The 21,885-nt window shown below is 36.1% G+C and overlaps 2 protein-coding genes across 3 annotated transcripts; one reads left to right on the top strand and one right to left on the bottom strand.

Annotated features, from left to right (window-relative positions):
* The first annotated feature begins 391 nt into the window (after positions 1-391).
* znf511 (zinc finger protein 511) lies at positions 392-3,966 on the top strand. Of its 2 annotated transcripts, none has more exons than XR_012372151.1 (6): positions 392-655; positions 810-883; positions 1,051-1,252; positions 3,314-3,438; positions 3,552-3,763; positions 3,869-3,966. XR_012372151.1 is itself a non-coding variant. In XM_055170817.2 (6 exons), exons 1-6 carry the CDS (start codon positions 458-460, stop codon positions 3,933-3,935), a joined length of 849 nt encoding a protein of 282 aa, XP_055026792.2. In that variant the 5' UTR covers positions 396-457; the 3' UTR covers positions 3,936-3,966. The 2 variants fall into 2 exon arrangements, 1 of the variants encoding a protein (XP_055026792.2); XM_055170817.2 differs by having other exon boundaries at positions 396-655; positions 3,581-3,763.
* Positions 3,967-4,834: 868 nt separating this feature from the next.
* Positions 4,835-7,211, bottom strand: msx3 (muscle segment homeobox 3). Its single transcript, XM_055170818.2, has 2 exons — positions 6,739-7,211; positions 4,835-6,202 (listed from the first exon to the last, which is right to left on the bottom strand). Exons 1-2 carry the CDS (start codon positions 7,139-7,141, stop codon positions 5,787-5,789), a joined length of 819 nt encoding a protein of 272 aa, XP_055026793.1. The 5' UTR covers positions 7,142-7,211; the 3' UTR covers positions 4,835-5,786.
* Between the last annotated feature and the right edge of the window lie 14,674 nt (positions 7,212-21,885).

Raw genomic sequence — 21,885 nt, 5'->3', positions numbered from 1 at the left:
TGGTCAATATTATACAGATGTTTTTGTTGATAAACAAATCACCCGCAAATGTTTTAAATATCCTTCAATTATAGGCCTATGTGTGTTCACAGATAATTATTTTTAAATGTTACATAATTAATTACTTTTAAAAGTGTGAGATGAGGGAACTAATAGTGGGAGTCTTTAGGTTTTTGCTGACATCTTGTGGTTATGTTATGCATGTACACATTTTTCTTCCAGTTTTTCCAAATCTATGACGTTTTTTATAATTATAATCTACGCCGAAATTTATATTCTCATTTTTGTTGTGGAAGACTATTAAAAAAAAAAACATTTTTGTGACCACATTAAATATAAAAAGTTTTGCATGCAAATCCTAGCTGACCGTAGCTGACGCGTGCCATCGTGTGACTTTTATTTTGAAACAGATTTGACACGGAACGAGACGTAAACGTCATTTCATTGAGTATTTGATATGATGCTGCAGCCTGAGTTACTTGAACTTTTGGCATCTAATACACCAAAAATTCTTGCAGATAAAATACCCGTAATTCAAAACAGGGATTCCGAATGGACTGCATTTCAACAAAAAGAAATAGGGGACGAACGAGATTCACCTTTTAGATTCAGACCTGAACGGATCCGCGTTGCTATCGAAGATGAATATTTTGAAGTAGGTTAAAGCCAAAATATTAAAGTACGTTTTGCCTTATATTTAGCAACATTCGCACGTTTTACCCGTAATGTGTTACTTAATAACGTGTTACTCTACGATGGTGATTTACCTAATATCCTAAGCTCTCAATGTTCCTAATGTTTGTCAACAGGATGGTGACGTACATCGACACATGTATCTACAGGATGTCGCAACGGCATTTGCAGAAGATTACCAACCTCCGATGTAAGTGTCTTAAGTGATGCTCCTTTGCACTATTAATAATGGTTAAGAGTAAGCCATTCAAGTCTTTATTATTTAAAATATAATCTCATTATGACAAGTACAAAAAACTAAATTGATTAAAAACAGAATTGAACAGAGCTAATATGTCACTGTTTTACCCTTCTTAGCATCTCTGAATTCAGATGTCATATTGCTGGATGCAAACAGTTCTTTGACACACTAGAAGGGTACGAGCATCACTACAATGCCTTACATCGCAATGTGTGCTCCAGCTGCAAGCGCTCATTTCCATCAAACAGACTCCTGGAAATGCACATCTTGGAGTGGCATGACTCTCTTTTCCAGGTCATGGCAGAGAAGCAGTGCATGGTAATGTCATTACCAATATGTTGCATCTTGGATTGGTTTGGTCACTTCATTTACAATCGCTTGGGAAGATTCTTAAACTCTAAATTTAAAGGTTACTAGAAGGTTCTTTGTTGGCCTGCATGGTTCCATAAAGACATTAGCATCAATTTCTGATTGACAAAAGGTTATTTCTAGTGAAAAACAATATAACAGACTATTAAAAGGTAAGAAAGAAATGGTTCATTTAAGAACATTTGACTTTAGTGTTGATGGAGAAAAAGGTTGTTCTATGGCATCACAGCAAAAAAAAAGTTTTGGAGTGTATGATGTGTCATAATGTTAGTTTCTTACATTAATTGTGCAAAAATTAAACTATTTAATATATTTGCAATGTGTTACAATTATTTTAGATATACGTGCTTTACAATGCCATAGAAGAATCATTTTTGGCTAAATGGTTTCATAAAGAACCCTTTAACATCTGAAGTACCTGTTTATGAAAGTGTTTTGAAAGGTAAGAAAGAAATTGTTCCTTCCCAGGTGAAAAAGTAGAATGCTTCCATAGTGTACTTAAAGTGCTTTATTTTTGCACACTAATTTTGTACTTAATATACTAAAAATTCATCTTTAGTACTTCTTAAGATGTTCATCTAGTGTACTTCACTGTGCTATTTTGAGACACCATAAATATGAACTAAAATGTGCTAAAAATGTAATTAAAAATGTATTTAGGTACCACTTGTAGTAAACTTTGTATGAAAGTTGAGTTAAAGTTTAATAGTGTTAACTAAATAAATTTTTTAAATACAGAGATAGTATGTTAAAAGTTCATTTTAGTTCATATTCATGGTGTCTCAAAATAGCACAAATAAGTACACTTAGATAATCTTTAGAAGTACTCAAGATGAATTTTTAGTATATTAAGTACAAAATAAAGCACTTTAAGTACCCTATGGAAGTGTACTACTTTTTCACAAGTGTACTACTTTGACTGAATGCTTCTTTGTGTGAACCATACGTCCATTGGCATTGCTGTGAATAACCTTATAATGCACCTTTATTTTTAGGAGTGTAATCTTTTTCAGTATGATTTTATTTAGTCCTGATAACTGAGTGAAAATCTATTTGATTGGTGACACAGCATATAATTAAAATCTTATATAAATCTTATATGAAATCAATCAATTTATTGGGTATACTCTAAATTTTTTTGCTGCCTTTATTATTTTTTGTTGTTGTTGAATCAACTCAGATTTACAAGTCATTTCAACTTACTATTATTTATCTCGACTAGAGATGAATTGTTATAACTTATAAAATATAGTTAAAAGAAGTCAACTTAATTTTATAAGTTGTAGCAACTCATCGCTTGTCAAGAAAAATTAGAGTAAGTTGACATTTTACCATGTCCCATGTGTGTTATTTTTGCACATTTGCACAGATGTTTTTCTCTGTCACTTGTATGATATTTCTCTGTCACTTGTATGGTATTTCTCTGTCACTTGTATGATATTTCTCTGTCACTTGTAATATTCTATAAAAGACTAACAAAGACTTAAAATGCAAACAAAAGCATTACTTCTATAACATTATAACTCTACTATGCATTTACACATACACTGTAAAAAATACTTTGCTGCCTTAACATTTTTTGTTGAATCAACTCAGATTTACAAGTCATTTCAACTTACTATTGTTTATCTTGACTAGAGATGAGTTGTTGTAACTACAGGTGAGTTGTTATAACTTGACATTTCTCAACTATATTTTATAAGTTGTGACAACTCATCTCTGTTGACATTACTTGTAAATCTGAGTTGATTTAACAAAAAAAATTTTTTTACAGTGAAAGTTTGTTATAAAATGAGACCAAACATTTTATCTACGTTGCGAAATGCTGACACCCAGTGGTAAATGCATTGTGTGTTTGTGTAACGAAATATTTTAACAGTTGTGAAAGAAGAATACTTGTAAACTTTCCCCGTTCTGCGAACATACACCATGTGTTTCAACAAACAAATTACATATAACTCAATTTTCTTAAATGTTTACTGATTGTATTCTGTTGATATTACGTTTCAGTATGAGTGCTTGGTTGAGGGTTGTGGACTGAAATTCAAAACCACGAAAGAGAGGAAAGATCATCTTATTAAAACACACAGCTATCCTGCAGACTTCAGATTTGACAAATCAAAGAAGATTGGAAGGTTGGAAATTATTGCTGAACTTAAGTTATTGTGCATTTTACAAAAAAGAAACTCCTATTTTTACTTATAAACTGGAGCTTATTTCTAGATGTATCCTTTTTTTCTCCAAAAAGTAAGCATTTTATACTGTATGATACAACAGAATACGAGAAAAAAAGAATCCAAAACAGAAGGATGCACAAATGGACGTTTGTGAAACAGCAGCTAGTCAACCAGAAAGCTCCGAGTCAATGGACTTCTCTCTGACCCCAGACACAGAAAGCCTGAAGACTTTAGAAACGGATCCAATGAATACAGTCAGTGCAAAGCCACAATATTCCTACAGGTGGGTGGATTCATGATCGTATATTACGTTTATAATTAAATGTAATATTCCTGTAGGTTTTCAGAACTGTCATAGCTATCTATTTTAATTATCATCTTTTTCCAGAGTTCCGTCATCCATTTGCTTTGGTCATGGCTCGCTCAGAGGGTTTAGAGGAAGAAGGAAGAAGTAGGCCAAAGCTTTTATTAAAGGAATACAATATATCTTGTGTTCGCATGTTTGGTAAAAATAACTGTTTACAGACCAGTATTTTTGTAATAAAAGTTTCCTGAAGTAAAATTTCAAAATAATCTGTCCCCTTTGTATATTGGATGGGTTAATAAGATCCAGAACAATGCATTTTTAAAGAAGTTTTTAAACCAATAACAGTGTCTTAGCTAAAGTCATATTATTTTAATATTAAATATTTTAATATATATTTTATTGATGGAGTCTAAAAGTTTTATTGTGTAACAGTTTATGTGCTTTCAACAAACGGCGCAAATTGATTTCTCGTTTGCGATGCTAAACTAAACAAGTAATGAAAGTAATTGCAACGACTATATATCAAATTAGTTTCATTTTGTTGCAATAAATATACCTCATGAAGTTTTTATGCTGCACGTGCTGACCTTGGTTTATTAATTTAGTGGCAATAATGTTTAACGTAAAACTTAAAAGATTTTATTTATATTCTTTATAACTTTAATAATTTTTCCGTGACTTCTGAAAGAAATAAACCTGTACCATATAGTGCATTTTGCGCTATTTTCTTATTTCAAATACTGTCGGATTCCTGAAATATTTTACTATACGAAACAGCTTGTTAAATTGCAACAATAAAACAAAAAACTATGCATATAAAGGGTATGAAAAAAGGGAACAAGAATAAAAAAAACATTTTGAGGATTAAGTTATATTGTTTTCTTGAATTTTGTTTTCAACATCTTAGTAATGACAGTGTACATATTAGTCTCTGTGAGATTTATTGTTTTTTAATGCAAAAGATTATTTTTCTAATTTGTATGTACATATAAAATATACAATAATTTACAGAAGATACATGTAAACAGTGTATAAATATCAGCAATCCGATTTGCAATTTATTCAAAAAAGGAATGCAAAATCTGTAAAATATACGTGTATTTACAATAATAAATCTAGAGATTAATCTTACAAACTAGCATACATGTAGCCTATTTAAGGGATTATTTCTAAACAGATGAGAAATCAAACACAGGCCAAAATGCTCTATAAACCAACAGAATGAAAAAATAAACTATGGTTTGGGAGTAGGCTAAATGTAAAGTAAATGATGGGATAACGGAGATGCTGTTTGACTGCATGTAGTTTTTCCTTGTACTAAAAAAATCAATGAAATGGGCAACGTAGTTTAAACTAAATTGGGTATTGTCAAATTGTTGACAACAAAAATAAATCCGTTAGCAGTGTACATTTCAAAAATGATTGCTGGGAACAATCTGTGTCAAAATAAGGCTACAATATTTTTGGTTTTCATAAAGAAACGACATGCAGGCCTATTCGTTTGAATAATAATTTACTGTCCATTTAGTGCCGAATTAGTTAGCTTATAGCCAAGTAATGAAAATTTCGTAGTTGAACTAAAAGAATTTGTATTTTAGTGTAATATTCTGACCATGCCATTCACAACTCAAAAGTTGTTTTCTCGCACGTCGCGTATCAACAAGTGACGATGTCCTAAACTTTTCTAAATTTACATAGAAATAATCTCTTGGAAATAAATTTCTTCAAGGGCAAAAAAGACACACCGTTGAATGTCTGCATTGTTTTAAATTACAAAATAAAGTATTCAGGGGAAGACACATTGCACTCTTTTTCTAGGCTATTTCTAACGTTTTAAGCCAATTCTGGAATTAATTTGGCATAAACTGTGTAGATGACAATATGCGTTTCTTTTTAAGTTGGATATTTGATGAAGTTATTTAAAAAAGAACAGATTTGCTATTTCACTCGTCTTTTGACTGCCAGACAGTGAATTATATGAAAAACGTGCTTCGTCGGGTTAAGACAAATAATACATTCCGTAGGTCACTGGCCCACCAAAAAGTCCTGGGACGGGTAACGCAGGTCTAGGGAAGGAACTTGACGGTCCGTAGAGGGATGGAGAACCAACATGTGTCCCTAGTGGGAACGGAAAGGCGAACGCTGGTAGTAAGGGCTTGGTTGCAAGTTTCAGTTTCTCCAACTCGGCCTCTTGAAGTCTTTTTGCCTTCGCCCGTCTGTTTTGAAACCAAATTTTAACTTGAGTCTCAGTAAGATTAAGTGAATTGGAAAATTCCGCTCTTTCTGCAATGGAAAGATACTGTTTTTGACGAAATTTTCTCTCCAGAGCAAGTAGCTGCGAGGTGGTGAACGGGGTCCGCGGTTTTCGGTTGTTCTTGTGTTTTCTGAGGGTACACGGGGGTGGACTTGAGTGTCCTGCAAAACAAGAACAAATTCATGTGAGAATTGCTGTTACATGTATGTTTTCTTAACAATAAACATAATAGATGTTACCTAATGTTTTACACTTTGTTTTAAGCATTATCAGGAAGCAGATTTTATAATTGACATATTTTAAGGTCTACATTTTTAAGGCCGATTTGCATTCAAATATATCCTCTTAATATATACATTCTTTAATATCTTTAATGAATACCTTTATATTATTATAAAAATGAAAAGAAATTCCCTTAAAGTAACAACTTTAGATTTTTCCTTGTGGGCAAAGATGGTTTGAAAAAAAACAGCGTGCCACCCATGACATTGGCTGTAATTGCCATAAGAGCCATTTGAGAATATTACAACTTGTACTATATCTACATTAGCTTTATTTTATTTATTTATATGTATATGTAATGGGTCACTGTAGTAACCTTTAGATCTGCGTTTTTAACATATTTATAATAGTCATGCGTAAATGCATTAAAGTGCCAAATTACTGTCATGCTTCCCTACTAATTCTGAACACTTACTTGGCGGAGAAGTGTACGAAGTTGTCTGAAACCAGCCCGACTGTCCCTTGTTAGTAAGTTCCTCCATATCTCCTCCCTTGCAGTCGGATAAGTTGGAGACGCTCTCGTTTGGGATTTTCCTATCTGCGTAAAGAGCCATGGGCGAGAGCCTCAGTCTCTCATCTGCACCAGATGTCGGAGATATAATACCCGATTCAGATGATGTGTATAAAGTCCTTGTGTTCGTTCTGTCTGATATTAAAGACTCCACACTGAACGGAAGACTCAAAGTTTTGCTTTTACATCCTTTGACAGGCGCTTTATCGTTGTTCTGAGCCTCTTCTTTGTCCGCGCTTCTGCCGTCCTGTAGTTTTCCTTCTTGTGGCTCTTGAACAGAATTCATCATGGATGATAAAGGGGCCATACAATAAGAGTCGTCCTGAATTTACTTGTCCAGCACTGCTTTTCCCTTCTGCCGTCGCGCTTTTGCGACGCTTGCCTCGCTCTCCAAGCCGTACGCACTGCCTGCTATAAACTTCCAAAAGTTCTGTTTTTTTCCCAGCCGCCCTCCAATCGGCTTGACATTTCACCCACATGACTTTCCGCGTGCTCGTTGTGATTGGCCAGCCCAGTTTCTTTGAGACGTCACAATGATTTTGAAAGAAATGTTGCATGGTTAATCATACTTGTCTTGCCGAGGTGGTTTATTGATTGCTCTGGGGGCTCCAGTCTTGGAGGCAAGGAGCCATTTGAGAAGTTTTGTTGCAATTAACCAGAGGGGATGTCTGTATACTGGGCCTCCGTACTCATTAACTGAACGCTTATTGAAAACATACAGCGAAACAAACCACTTCCTTGATTTTTTTTCTAATTTTGTTTAGTTTTTCCTTTATAAAAACGCAAGTGGAAATTATTAAAATAATATAAATATACTTTTTTAAATTGATCCTATAGAGTTTGGACATATCATAATTATAGACTATCATATTTTTTTTAAATTTTGTAGAATGTTTATGTTGATGATATCATTTTATTTTCGTTGTAAAGATAAAAACATATTACATTACTATGTTCTGATTTAAGTCAGCGTAAAATACAAAGCTAAATACTTTAAATTGCATACGTAAGCTAAAAATTAAACCATGGTCAATAACAAAAACAGCTCTCAACGGGTTCACAGTGACGCGGCAAAACGATGTGACTGAATTGACGATGATTTTGTCACGCTGCATTAAAGCAATTTAAAGCTTGTCTTGGCCCTTTAAGACTGCAAAAAGCCTCCATTGAGGCGCAACTGGCAACCCCTCACCGTAAGTCAAAGCATTTCATAACGCAGACAAGCCCTGTTTTGGAAGGCGCCAGTCTCGGCGAGATCAAAAAGGAAGCTACCTCAGGGAGAATATGCAACAGTTAACTCCACTTAACCAATTGTCCTCGAAGAGTTTAATGTCAAGGCAATAGCCAGAGGGCAATCAGTTCCCACAGACAGCGTGCACTACTCTGTTAACTGTTGCCTCACTAAATGTCTCCTTTCAGAAAGATCATTCTTATTGCAAGGTTTAATATGTAAGTTTCTTCGAAATGTAAAAGAGACAAAAGGTAAAAGATGTGAGGTTGATCGTAGATTCTTAAAAACAGGGCCAAAAAGGTAAATGTAGGGCTACTAAATATTTTTGTTTGACATGTTTGAAGTAAAATGCTGTGTAATTTAAAAAAAATACTATAGTAATCTGTAGTAAAAATTTTACTATAGTGTATTTATACCTTACTATAGTAATTATACTGCTTTTACTACAGTTCACTATAGTTCAGTTTACTATATTATTACAGAATACTCTTAGTTCACTATAGCAAATACTTGTTTTGTTTTTTATTTGTTAGTGCTGAATGTAGAATTTAAACTTTTCTTTACCAGTAAGTATAAATGTCCTAGTAGAAAACTTATGAGAATTTATGAGAACATTTAGTTTTAATGATTATCTTCAAAGAATTCAGTATGTGGATCATGACATTGCTGAAGAACCGAAGAAGCCCATTCCTCCGCTACTTAAACGGTGCCATTCACAGTGTAATTGTAAAAATTGTTTCTTGTCAGCAGCTGAAAACTACTGTTACAGAGTTTCACCTCGATAGTTGACCCACTATATCAGGTCGACTGTTATTAGCCAGATGTGTAATTCATACGGATCCATTTTAGAACCATGATTCATATGTCAAAGACTTTGGTTTGGCACCTCATCTTGTTGTAATGTTATGCTTGATATTTTAGATTAAGAACTACACATAATCTATTAAAATAACAGTATTTAGTATTATTTAGAAGTTTTTAAAGAATTGGTATGTGATGATATTTCTCCACCTCGTATCTAAAATATCTCTCAAGCAGTGTTGATTGAAAATGCTTATCTCATATACACTGCTTGCTCTTGGGAAGGCGTCTTTTCAGTGAAATCCTTGGTGAATGTAATTGCTGGGCCCATGTAACCTCCTCCCATGAGAATACTACTCCAAGTGTTCCTCAATGCACATATTGAAACATTTACAAAGGAAGTGGTTCTCTGATTTATTACAAAGCAAAATACTGTAAGTAGTGTAGTGTGCCTATGTGCTATTCATTACCACGAAATCGCAGAAGCTGCAAAGTTAAGATGTAAAAGACGTGTTATATATGAAACGGGATGATGGTTATTCATCATCTATTTAAAACATAGTTGCAGATTGTTTTTAAAATAATCAGTATATATATAGTGCTTAAAACATTAGAATATTTGGTGAGATATTTGTTTGTTTTTCTGCATGTCTAGTTGTTTGTTTGTCTACAGAATCATCAATTTCTAAAGATACATTAGAAATGCTAATGTAAAACATTTTGCATTTTCTTTTTGAATGTTACTCATGATACTGTATAATGGTGCTATAAAATAGTTTGAAAATAAGATGAATATATGATCATTTTGACACTACCAGAAGCTAGGCTTAAGATAAGCATCCTCATCATTTGTTAACAAAACAAGTTTTTTATTTGCTTAGAGACAGCTAAGGTCAAAGTTGATATGCTGAAAGACCACATTAACCATTCTATCAGAGAGCATTACTGTTCCCTTTGCCTCTATATAGCTATTAAGTAATTTCCTTTGCCGTCATCTTCGGACGCTATTTCATCTTTGGGGAATTCAATGTCATGCCTAACTTTCCTTCAGTCTCCCTTGACTCTCAACCTTTTTTTATTGAATAATTAATTTTTCCTGTTACTCTTCTTGAGGTTAGTATAATAGCTTGAAACGTAAACACAAAATGTTATTCTTTGGGAATCCCTCATGACTTGACTATTGCTTTGCCAGTGGAACAATTGCTCTTAAGAAGCACAATACTGTTTATGTTAGCCCTCTGTGCATGAGTTCAAAGTTTTGCAAAGATCTGATTCTTGATGGAATGTTTGTCTATGTCCAAGGGGGTTACATAGATTTCTCATGCATCCTTAGCTTTGATTCTCATGTTTAAAAAAATAAAACCGAGCGAGATTGTATGTTGATTGCTGAGAGACTCTTGTGGTTGGAAAAAGCATCTTTGCGAGGAGGAAAGTATTGGGAAAAGCTCTAGATACTTTACAGGAGTTTATTTTAGAGCGGTCTATAATTTTTTCATTTGGTACTGGTTCATTAAGAAAAAGAAACTAAAGGACATTTTAAAAAATGAGAAGCGTTTTATTAAACATTTCTGATTGACATTGGATAAGATAAAGTCCACGTCTTTGTAATGCAAATAAACTCAAATGAATATTTCAGAATCACTCCAGCAACTGACTGGCATTTATACACAAATGTGTGAAGCATAGTTGAACTTCATGTTTCATTGCCGTCGCCTTGGCTCAACTGACATTTATCATTCAAGACATTTCATACCCTCTCCAGCTGTGCTGACATGCTGTACATTGAGCCAATCACAGATGTGTTGGTTATGCCCCCCAATAAATGCATACGCGCTTTATGGAGTTTAAGGTCACAGTGCTATCTCATCTCTGTGGTTTTTACAGCTCTGGTTGTGATCTCATCTAGTGTCTTGCTGATCTGTGCCTCATTTTTCTTTGGACCATGAAGACTTTTGAGAAAGCAATACTTCTAAACATATAAAATCTCAGACTGTCATCTTCACAGATTTCCATCATCATAACCAAGTCTATGCTTTTCTGTAGTCGCTGCTATAATGAACTGTCTACAAACATTAAATGTTGCGGTATATCCATACAGATTGCATTGGCATCATGTTATGATAATCACAGGCTTTTAGGCGATCAAAGGAGAACCTTTCAGGGGTTTCAAAAGAATGTAAGTAACTATTTTAAATGAGATCAGTGTTTTTGAGTACTCCAAGGCGCAGAATTTGAACTTTTGGCTTCAAGGGTTTTGTTTTTTAATCAGATCTTGTTCTGTGGATAATATTTTGGCTTGTCAAGATCGATTTACATGTGCGCATTACAGTAGTCCAAATTTTAAGTGTTTTCATCTCTATATCAAGCTGGGTCTTAGTGGGGTGCAGTGTGTCCATGGCTATGTTTAAATTTGGCAACTCTCGAGTCTATTGTGCAAGTAAGCTTCTCACCCATGATTTTTTCTTCTCTTTTGATGTCATTTAGTGGTGCAAAAGTTATTGATGGCAGATGATTTCATTGTCAAATAAGCATTTTATAATTTGTAATATCTTTCATTTTTATTCATACCTTTATGAAAAAATCCCTCTTGAAGTATAATCTCACAATGTTTGGCTTTAAGCTCCAAGAGTGGTGCCCCGTTTCAGATATTTCCGCTTTTGACTCCAAAAGACATTTCTGTCACAGCATGGAGGCAAGTAAACTATGTCAAAAGTCATTACAGACCTTGAAAGCAGATCTGTCCTTCAAGGTCACCACAGAAAAGGATGGGCATTTCCACAGCGAGAATAAAAGTTTTCTGATCCGGTGCAATCATTTTTAAGATAAAGTCAGACTGAAATGCTAACAAGTATATGGGTGAGCCATTAAACATAAAATAACAAAAGAACAAGATGTGTACCTGCTAATATTTCAAAACTGCAATACGTTAATACATCCGCACTAGTGAGTACGCATAATCACATTCGCAGTGCACCTGTTGACTTTACATTAAAAGGTCAACTCAAACTCAAATAATGAAGTTCGCCACAAGGCGCACAACTTCTGACCACTACTCTAGTAAGTGGCATCAAGCTCCAACAGGATTACATCTGAGCATTGTTCCAGGGGTTTTTAAGGAGACAATTGGAACCTTAAACCCTTGGAGTAGCTTGTCATTGGCACAAAGGGACACACTTATAGCCCTCTGTGAAATAGTGGCCAAGATAAAGTGTTGATGTGACAGAAGTAAGCAGAGCACAGCGACTGTATCCCGCTGAGGGAAAATTAAAACGATCATTTACATCGCTCAGTCGTGACTCTGCCAAGTCTGGGGAAATTACCTCTTGGATAAAGATTATTACTGTATCAATGACAGCAAACAAGAGCAGCAATTGAGTCCCAGGCATCCAAAAGCGCTGTGTAAATGTTAACAAAACCATATTTCTCTCCTGTATAAGGTGCCACTGTCATTTTCAGTTTATCCATTTGTAATTATACTTTTAAAATAGAGCTCTTGGATGGTTGTAGAAGTGTTATTGTGGGTGAATTTAAGATCAAGTAAAATTTCTCCAGTAAAGTTTCCTTACTGTCTGACCGGCGTTCTCCCGCAGTCCGTTTGAACTAGTACCTAATAGGCTGTTGCGAGTGAAACCGGCGGAGGTCAGGCCTCATAAATGCTTAACTACCCCGAAAGGGAAACTGCTTTGGCAAGTCAGTCTTGTGTTTACGTCCATGCGCATAGGGTTTCCTTAAGATTTTTTACTTCGCCCAGAGGGGGCACTTAAAACGGAGGCCTCGGGTGACACGGATAAGTAGAAAGTATCTTGACCTTTTATTTAACTTAACAAGAGCTTGACCTGACCCAATCAGTTTAGGCTAACATCATGGCCTCAATCTTTAAGCCATTTGACGTCCCGGCAGAAAAATCTTGCCTGCTTTAGCTCAACTGTCGCACTCGTGTTTTTGAACAATTAAGAGGGTAAGCCGTCCATGAACTGTTGAGAGTCCCAGCTGAGAGATTTAACCCACCCCAGAGTACCTTCACCTATTAATCCAGCCATAGTTATGTGTCAGAAATAGCTAGTATACATCAGAAATGTATGTATGTACAATAAAAATGTATTGTTGATATTGTAATTTAACCCCCGTCTCTAAATGCACTTCTAACCGTAACTTATTTTATAGCAACATAACTGAATGAATGACTCTCTAGAGAACAATACCCAGCTAGTTTTCTGGCTTTGCTTATCTGGATAAAATTAATGGGAATTTGATTATTAGACACAGTGCGCAAAAAGAAAACAAGAAAAGGGAAAATTTGAGGTTTTTTGCTTAAAAATCCAAACTGACTGATGTTGCTAAAGAGTGCTATATTTGATCCTGGGGTGCGTTTCCCAAAAGCATCGTCGAATATGCTGCTTTGGTATATTTCTGGTATATAAGATCTGTTGTTGTACGTACTGTACCCTATTAAGTGAAAAACTAGTTTTATTTCAGAATTTTTATTGTAGGATTGAATAAAACACATATGACACAATTGTGTGCCAAACAGATTTTAAGAGTATAAGATGTTCTTGGCGTTACAATGTCATCTTTCATATCAGGGTCATTCGTGAAGCATACTGTGAGAAAACTGCTAACATATTCACATTCATCATCCAATATATTAGCAAGCCCTGACAGACTAATGCTTTTCAGTTACTGGCGTTTTTTCAGAGTCACTCGGTTTTCTCTGATTTCAAAAATTTCGAACCCATTAAAGTAAAAAACAAATAACACTTAAGGTACACCACAAAGATGACGCCGGACAATTGCTGCAATTTCTCTGGACTCTGGCTGTGGATTTGAGGCCAACATTTTTGAGGGAAAGCAAAGGACAATGAGCGTGGTAACATGGTTTTGACTATAGGGATGAGAAACTAATTGTGGCCATTTTGTGGTTTAGCAAGGAACCAAAGAATGCCACCACAAGTTGGAATACTCCATCCGCTCTCACTCCGTCTGCTATCCGTACAATGAAAGAGTTTACATAGAAGCGACTGCCACTGTGTGAATTTTGGTTCCAGCATTTATTCTTCCTGGGACATATTTCTTTTTTTATACTTACCAGCCCCTGCAAAAACATTTGTGTGCTAAAATTGTGTATTGCATTCAATTTGTTCTATTTATTGTTTTTTGTCATTTTATTGTTAGAACTGCAGATTTTATATTCTTGACAGCAAATTGAGAAATATATGATGCTACTTTTATAAGCAGAAAAGTTGAGCACATAAGCTCTGTAAGCTCACAAGTTCATAGTTATAGTCGATGTATTCAAGCGTTCTTCCTCAATTACTTTACAAAGAAACGTAAAGAGAATAGTGTTTGTAATAACAAAGATGAAAACTAAACAAGACCCATCTATCAAGCGCAGTTTTAGTAAGATTGATTTAACTGTTAACACTTATTAAGCACTTGAGAGTGAGAGAGCGTTTCAAGCAGAGAGATTTCACAGGCAGGAGAATGCAGGCACCTCACAGCGAGGCTCTTTAACAGGTACTCACATGATTTAAAGGCTTTACTGCGATTACGAGTTAGACAGGGGCTGAACAAATAAGTCAGCCTGATTGTCCTGAGATTACAATTTCCAAGTCCTCCCATGAAACCCAGAACAAAGAGGAGGGAGGAGAGCAGAGAGGCCCTTTGAATAAACAAGCCTTAAATTCTCACTGAATCTGAGTGGCTCCATATTTGTGAACTTTTCAATCCGCGCGCTCTCATCCTTGCCTTACGCGTAGACCAATTCTTGGTGGCGACCGTAAAAACATCGAAATTAGAGCAAAATGTTTATTTTGAACTTAGCGGAGGCTTGTGTTTTCACGTTGCCTCTTTTGAAATGCAGACTGCGGGTTGGAGGGCTGGGAGGAGGAGGGGGGCTTGCGGGAGGATGAAAGCTTTGTTGTGCTTGGGTTTAATGAGCTGGAAAATACAATTGCACTTTTCTGACTGTGAAAATTGCTTTGAGGGCATCATAAATTAGCTGCCGGGAGATACTTCAATTGACAATGCTTTGTGTGATTCCTGCACATGGCTCTCTGTGTGTCAGTCGGCGTCTTCAGAGGGATACGGCCCAAAGAACGCAATGGAATCCGGGATGGACAGTCAACTGCTTTTGATCCTTTTTTTCCACTTTCAGGCCAGATTTTCCAAACGGTATACAGTGGAAGTCTTGTTAAATCTCATTTAGTGAAATGTTTGCGTTTCATATGCGGCAGGGGATGGACTTACTTATTTTACGGACAGGCAAATTGCATTATACATTTCAACAGCTGTATTCAAAAAGTTCGGAGCTGCAGAGCAATCCTGCATCACACAATGTGTTTACGCACATTCACAGCAAAAGGTGGAACCTTGCATAAAATCAAGACTTGTGGTCAAACTTTCCCAGTCATGATCCATATTCCCAATAGTACATTTTTGGGGCCTACGTTAGCCCAACCACAGCACGGCAGAGCCTCCCTTCGCCCGCAGCCCCGCATATCTCTGCATTCTAATGCGTCGGCCCTGCTGGGTTTTTAACTTTTGCTCTGTGTAATTGATGGCTTCCACACTCCGACGGAGTTCCTCATCGCTCTCCCTGGCGATTGTTGGTATATTTCTGTGGTTTGGGCTCTCAGGTCTGTTATTGTTCTCACAAATAGAAGTGCAAGAGGGGGCTGGGCGAGTTCCCCCTGATATTTAGTCAACTCCGAAGGGCACTTTTCATTTGGCCTTTGCAAGCTTGGCACATGCCTTCTGTTACTAAGTGGCTTTGCATTGAAAGACTCCACAGCTTCTATTCTTCGACCCACTAGGTGCCCAGACTTACAGCTCTGGCAGCTGCTGGGCCCTCCGAAAGGGTCTATAGAGCGCTCTCTGCAGGTGTGCTCTCCTGCCAGAGCAATTTCCAATCAAAGGCCCTTTTCAGCCCACTCAATGGGAAGCTGACTTCGTATGTGCCACTGCGCGAGAGGAGCATTCACAATGCATGCCTTCTCTAAACAACATTGCTCATATGGAGCGCTGCCATTCGGGCTTTTTCTCCGGCGCTTTTTCTGTCTACGATCAGAGCCAACGGTTGGCGCAACTAGGTTTTTTCGGATAGAAGACGGGCAGCTTTTTCCCCTGCAATTATCAAACGAGTTGTTACACATTACTCATAAGGTGTGGCTCTCCCCTCCTCTGTCTCTCAAAGGCCTCCTCTGTTTTTCTGAAGAAACTGCTGGCAAGCTGAGACATCTATTCATTTGGCTACTTGAGTGTAATTGCCTAGCTCTTTGAAGCCTGTGAGAGGCGAGCGATTTCGCCCCTGCCCTTGGGCAACGGTGGCGACATCTCCGGCGACCTCTGCGAGCCCCTGCGGTCGGTGGAACACCTCCGCCGGGGCGGCCACCATACAGAGAAGGAATAATGCTGCCCAGGCTGCTCAATTTCGACTCCTTTTCATCTCTCCCTTTGAAACTTTTATTAACAACAGCTTTCACACTCATATCAACGGGCTTAAGTGGGGAAGGGGTTGACTCCCTGACGCTGACGGCCGAAGTCACCGCCGCATGGCTTTCCCTCAGATCAGTGAGGTTTGGAGCCAGGGCCATTTTGAGAAAACACAGACCACTCAGTTCACACCAGTTTGCCCGCTCCCCCTCCCTCCGCTTTCGTGTTTGCGTGTCATCTGCGATATCAAAGAGAAAAACCTTTAGTTGTTTTTGACATAAAGTATATCTTAATTATGCCCTCTGTCTGCCACATCAAATAAAGAAAACTAATTTCATAGATCCTCTGCTGGGCTATTTTCCTTTCCCTTTTTTCAGATCAAAGACAGCTGAGATATAAACAACAGAGCGCGTTAAAATATCTCCGATTGTATTAGATGTAGGCTACAGCATGCCTTGGTATGACAAATGGTAGTGGTAAAAAAATCAGTTGAGAGCCATCGCATGTGCCAAGAAGAAAAAGCTATGATGGGACAGCCTAACATAGACAGCCTGGAATGCTTTGAAAGATTTGAGTGCCTGAACTAATTAAGTTTGGTAAGTAGATGTTATCAGTTCTGGTCTAATTTCACTAAGTACTTTCGGAGGGTTTTTTTGAAACAACTCCACTTCTTGTTATTGCCTGCCTAGGGCTGTTTACTTTTCTCTTAATTACATTCACAATTCGATAGGGTGAATTACTACTCTATGTACTTGTTGCCTGGAATTTTAGACACACAATTCAAGGTGATGAAACGCAAATGATATTACATCTGCTTTACAACGTAACACAAGCATATGAATTAGCAAAACTGGCGCTCATCCGTTAACATGGAAGTACAAGCATAAATATTCTTTTAAAAAAAAATTCTGTTCAAAAACGCCCAAATGTAACTTGTTTAAAAATTAGTTTACTATATGAAATATCAGCATTAATCCCTTATCATTTCTTGTGGTTTGTTGTATAATCTGACTCTTGTTTTATTATTATGTGTCTTGCACTTGTCTTAAGTCTTGTGTAAACATTTTTTGCTGTCTTTAATTTTTAAGTATGCCTTTATTTAAACTGGATTTACAAGTCATTTCAGGCTACTATTTACATTTTACAACAGTTTATAAACCTTTTAAATTAAGCATTTTCAACTGTTATACATTTTAAATACATTTTTTTAAGTTAAAGGTAGAGATGCACCAATATATTGGCCAATAATCAGTATTGAACATTAAAAGCAAGTTATATATCAGCTATGGGCAGATTTATCATGTCAATAAAAAGGTTTGAAAATGCACACTGTAAAAAAATACTTTGCTGCCCTAAAATTTTTTGTTAAATCAACTAGATTTACAAGTCAAGTCAACAGAGATGAGTTGTCACAACTTATAAAATATAGTTGAGAAAAGTCAACTTAATCTTATAAGTTATAACAACTCATCTGTAGTTATAACAACTCATCTCTACACAAGTTGAAATAACTTCCGAGTTGATTCTACATAAAATTTTAAGTCAGCAAAGTATTTTTTACAGTGCAGGAAAAATTTATTTAAGCACTGTGGATAGAAAATGTAAAGAAACATCAGTAGTTTAATGTTCAATATTAATAATTATTATATGAATAAATAACATTAAGAAAAATTAATCTTCAAAATTTAGTTAATGCAAGTTAATATATACCACCAAACTATCGGTATTGGCAGATATCAGTCTGAATAATAATAATTCAGTATCAGTGGAAAAAATTAAAATCCGTGCATCTCTAAAAGCAACTCATCAATAATCAACATGTTAAAAAATTAACTTTTAAAAATTAGGGTGCTTCACGATGCAAAGAAGAATCATTTTCGGCTTAATGTTAAAGGATTAGTCCATTTTCTTAAAAGAAAAATCCAGATAATTTACTCACCACCATGTCATCCAAAATATTGATGTCTTTCTTTGTTCAGTCGAGAAGAAATTATGTTTTTTGAGGAAAACATTGCAGGATTTTTCTCATTTTAATGGACTTTAAGAGCCCAACATTTAATACTTAACTCAACACTTAACAGTCTTGTTTCAAAGGACTATAAACAATCCCAAACGAGGCATTAGGGTCTTATCTAGCGAAACAATTGTCATTTTTGACAAGAAAAATAAAAAATGTGTACTTTTAAAGCACAACTTTTCGTCTAGGTCCGGTCCAGCGCGACCTAACGTAAATGCGTAGTGACGTAGGGAGGTCACGTGTTCCATATATAAAACGCACATTTGCGGACCATTGTAAACAATAAACTGCCACAAAGACATTAATTAGTATCAGTTGACATACAACAACGTAGGAACGGTGCTCTTTCAAGACGCTTGTAAACACTGGGGCGGAGTTTCACGTTCGTCCTCTGTGGCCTCTTGACGTCATGACGTATTGCGTGGGGTCAGCTGGCGCATCACGACCGGATCTACATGACGAGAAGTTGTGCTTTAAAAGTGTATATATTTTTATTGTCAAAAATGACAATCATTTTGCTAGATAAGACCCTTATGCCTCGTTTGGGATTGTTTATTGTCCTTTGAAACTCCGTTGAAAAAAACTGTTAAGTGTTGAGTTAAGTATTAAATGTTGGGCTCTATTAAAGTCCATTAAAATGAGAAAAATCCTGCAATGTTTTCCTCAAAAAACATAATTTCTTCTAGACTGAACAAAGAAAGACATCAACATTTTGGATGACATGGTGGTGAGTAAATTATTTGGATTTTTCTTTTAAGAAAATGGACTAATCCTTTAAAGAACCTTTAACATCTGCAGAACCTTTCTGTTTCACAAAATGTTCTTTGTAGAAAACAACGGTTCTTTAGATTATAAAAATGTAATAAAGAAATGGTTCTTTAAAGAAAATATATTTGCGGAAACAAAAATAGTTCTTCTATTGCTTTGAAGAACCTTTTAAGCACCTTTATTTTTAAGAGTGTAAGTTGAAATGACTTGCACAACCAATTGAATTCAACTGTTGCTGCCTTACATTTTTACGTCTTTCTTGTGCAGGTGTTTGAGGTAAAGTATGAACTTCTGTGCATTGTTCAGCACCTTTATTTTTTCACAACTCCACTGTAGTACTGAATGATAATGCTAGAGAACATGTATACAGTAGATACCAGACATGCAGACCAGACTCTTTCCACTTGGCCTTTTGAATGGTTCAACATGTAGAGTATGATGTCACCATCTAAACATACTTTGTCTTTCTCAGCCTGAAAATGGAAACAAATGGCATCTCTCTCACAGCCCAAAACCAGGCACAATGTAATGTAAAAAATGTATCTGTCATGTGGCAAACAGATCTGGACATTTGACTAATTCAGCATAGGCGCAAACAAAGAAGTTCAAAATTCAGCTTTTTTTGGGGAAGGTGAAATACCTTCTTAGCATGATATTTAAGATCTGACGTTGCTGGCAGGGTGTATTTTACACCACTGCCTAAAGACATTGAGTCCTGTCTCATGCCGAGAAAAAAAGAACACAGGGCCATTATGGGTTTGATCTGGCTCCACAAGGCTCTGATGATAGTCTCAGAGGGTTAGAAGGTCAAGAGATGCTTTCATACTAGCGTGGATAAAACTAAGCCTGGGGAGATGACAGATTGATGACACTAAATTATATCATAGACTTTGTGCAATGTATTAAAGCAAAATACATGTAATGAAATACCGAGGGGCAAGAGTTACATGTCGCCATTGGATGGACTGCAATAAAACCAAACAGGGTTATGAATATTGCATGCTACTTGTATTATTTGCTTTGAGGTTTTTAAGAGAGACGCATTTCCTGTAGCCAAGTCAGCTGGTAACAATTTGGAGACATATTAAAGCAAGTCTATGCCAAAGAACGTCCCTTTGGGATATTTCAGGGGGCTACGTAAACCAATAATGTAATTATAATCCAGTTTAGTAAGAATCACTAAATTCTGCATTATTTATACGAGACCAAGTTTAAAAAGAGTCCATGCTTTCCTGTTGACTTTTAGTAGCTTGTTTTATTTTAATGCAACCCACTGGATTTTTTTATGCCAGGCTACGGAGATCTTCTGTTGGAAGTGATGTAATCGTTTATCTTAATCTAGACGTGAAACATAATCTTGATAATCTTCAATACTCTTCACAACATTGTATTCTAGATAAACACAATGATGGACTAAGGGGCTGTCCACACGGAGACGCGAATCACTGTATACGCATAAATTTGTTATCGTATTGGCGTTTCATCCACACGGATCCGGCGATTTCAGAGAGTGAAACCGCTATTTTTTGAAACCTGGTCCTTAAGTGGATAAATCTGAAACCGACACCCTTGCGGTTTCGTCTGTACAGCCAATCCGTATATTTTGTGAAGCGAAAACGTCATCACATCACGTGTCGGAAGCGTCACATGTAACAGCAACAACAATAACGGCGGACTATGTGATTGTGTTCGTGCTACAGAAGCAACTAAAGCCTACTAGCTTTATTACACCAAACTCTATTGCTTCTATGCAATTGTGGTGACCAACAAGCGATAATGGACAACATCATACGTTGGTTATGCGCATGCTCAAAGTCTTCTTCTCCGTGTATAGTGTATATCTGTAGCAGAATTACAGCGCCCCATACTGGTCCGGCATATATACTACACCGGTTTCAGTCGGTTTCAGTGGTTTCGTGTTAACGGATTATTTTTTTAGAGCAAGGAAAAAAAATGATCGGATAGGGAATGCACCGGCTTCGTGTGGATATAGCCTAAATGCACAAGTTAAGCACCATGAAAGCAATAATTTTTTATGTTTAATATTTTCAAAAACCTTGTTGATTTCAGATTTATTTAATAAATGTACAGCATCAGCAATATGCAAGTTAATTTTTGGGGACGGTTAAAACTTGGTCAATATTCTGCATGAAATACTGCATAATGTAGCCCCAAATTTTTTGCTTCAGTTTCATATGAGTGGGTATTTGAGAATAGTGTTCACATGGGGCATTCGTTATCTTAACAAGCACCATATTTGACCCTGGTTGTATGTTTTTCCCTGTATGTCATGTCCTATTACTCAAATAGCTTTAATGTTCTTTTGGTGCAGCCTTTGAAGAAACACTAGATAAGCAGGTATGTTAGGGTCTTTACTATTTCATTTTTAGCATTTATCTTTTTCGGTACCTGACGATCTTTCATAGCATTTTCTTTAATTATCTATTTAGTCTATTATTAAGACAGTTATTTCTTTCTTATCCATAAAATGTTTATAAAGAGACTGTCCTGATATCCCTGTTTTTTCTCTTTATACTTTGAACTGCACATTTTTTATTTTATTGAAACTCCGGGTGGTTTACTTATTTGTATTATGTACACTGTAAAACCTAAACGTCAACTCAACTCAAACCATTCAAGCAAACCGGCTGCACTAGTTTTAAAACACATACATCTGAGCACTGTGAACTTAAACAAATTGAGTCATATGCAGTTATGCACTTATTTAAGTTCACCAACTTAAATATAAGTGCATAATGCACATGACTCAAGTTCACAGTACTTACATCTATGTGTTTTAAAA

Source organism: Misgurnus anguillicaudatus, chromosome 11 (genome assembly GCF_027580225.2).
Source record: "Misgurnus anguillicaudatus chromosome 11, ASM2758022v2, whole genome shotgun sequence".
NCBI lineage: Eukaryota > Metazoa > Chordata > Actinopteri > Cypriniformes > Cobitidae > Misgurnus > Misgurnus anguillicaudatus.
Note: the sequence above shows the minus strand (reverse complement) of the source record. Positions and strands in the feature narration are given on the sequence as shown.

Excerpts from the sequence above, each read along its gene's own strand:
- znf511 (XM_055170817.2), top strand. The coding sequence starts at position 458 with ATGATGCTGCAGCCTGAGTTACTTGAACTTTTGGCATCTAATACACCA. Across the intron at positions 1,253-3,313 it reads TGGCAGAGAAGCAGTGCATG|TATGAGTGCTTGGTTGAGGG; the intron begins GTAATGTCATTA and ends ATTACGTTTCAG. Across the intron at positions 3,764-3,868 it reads AAGCCACAATATTCCTACAG|AGTTCCGTCATCCATTTGCT; the intron begins GTGGGTGGATTC and ends ATCTTTTTCCAG.
- msx3 (XM_055170818.2), bottom strand. The coding sequence starts at position 7,141 with ATGGCCCCTTTATCATCCATGATGAATTCTGTTCAAGAGCCACAAGAA. Across the intron at positions 6,203-6,738 it reads TTCGTACACTTCTCCGCCAA|GACACTCAAGTCCACCCCCG; the intron begins GTAAGTGTTCAG and ends CTTGTTTTGCAG.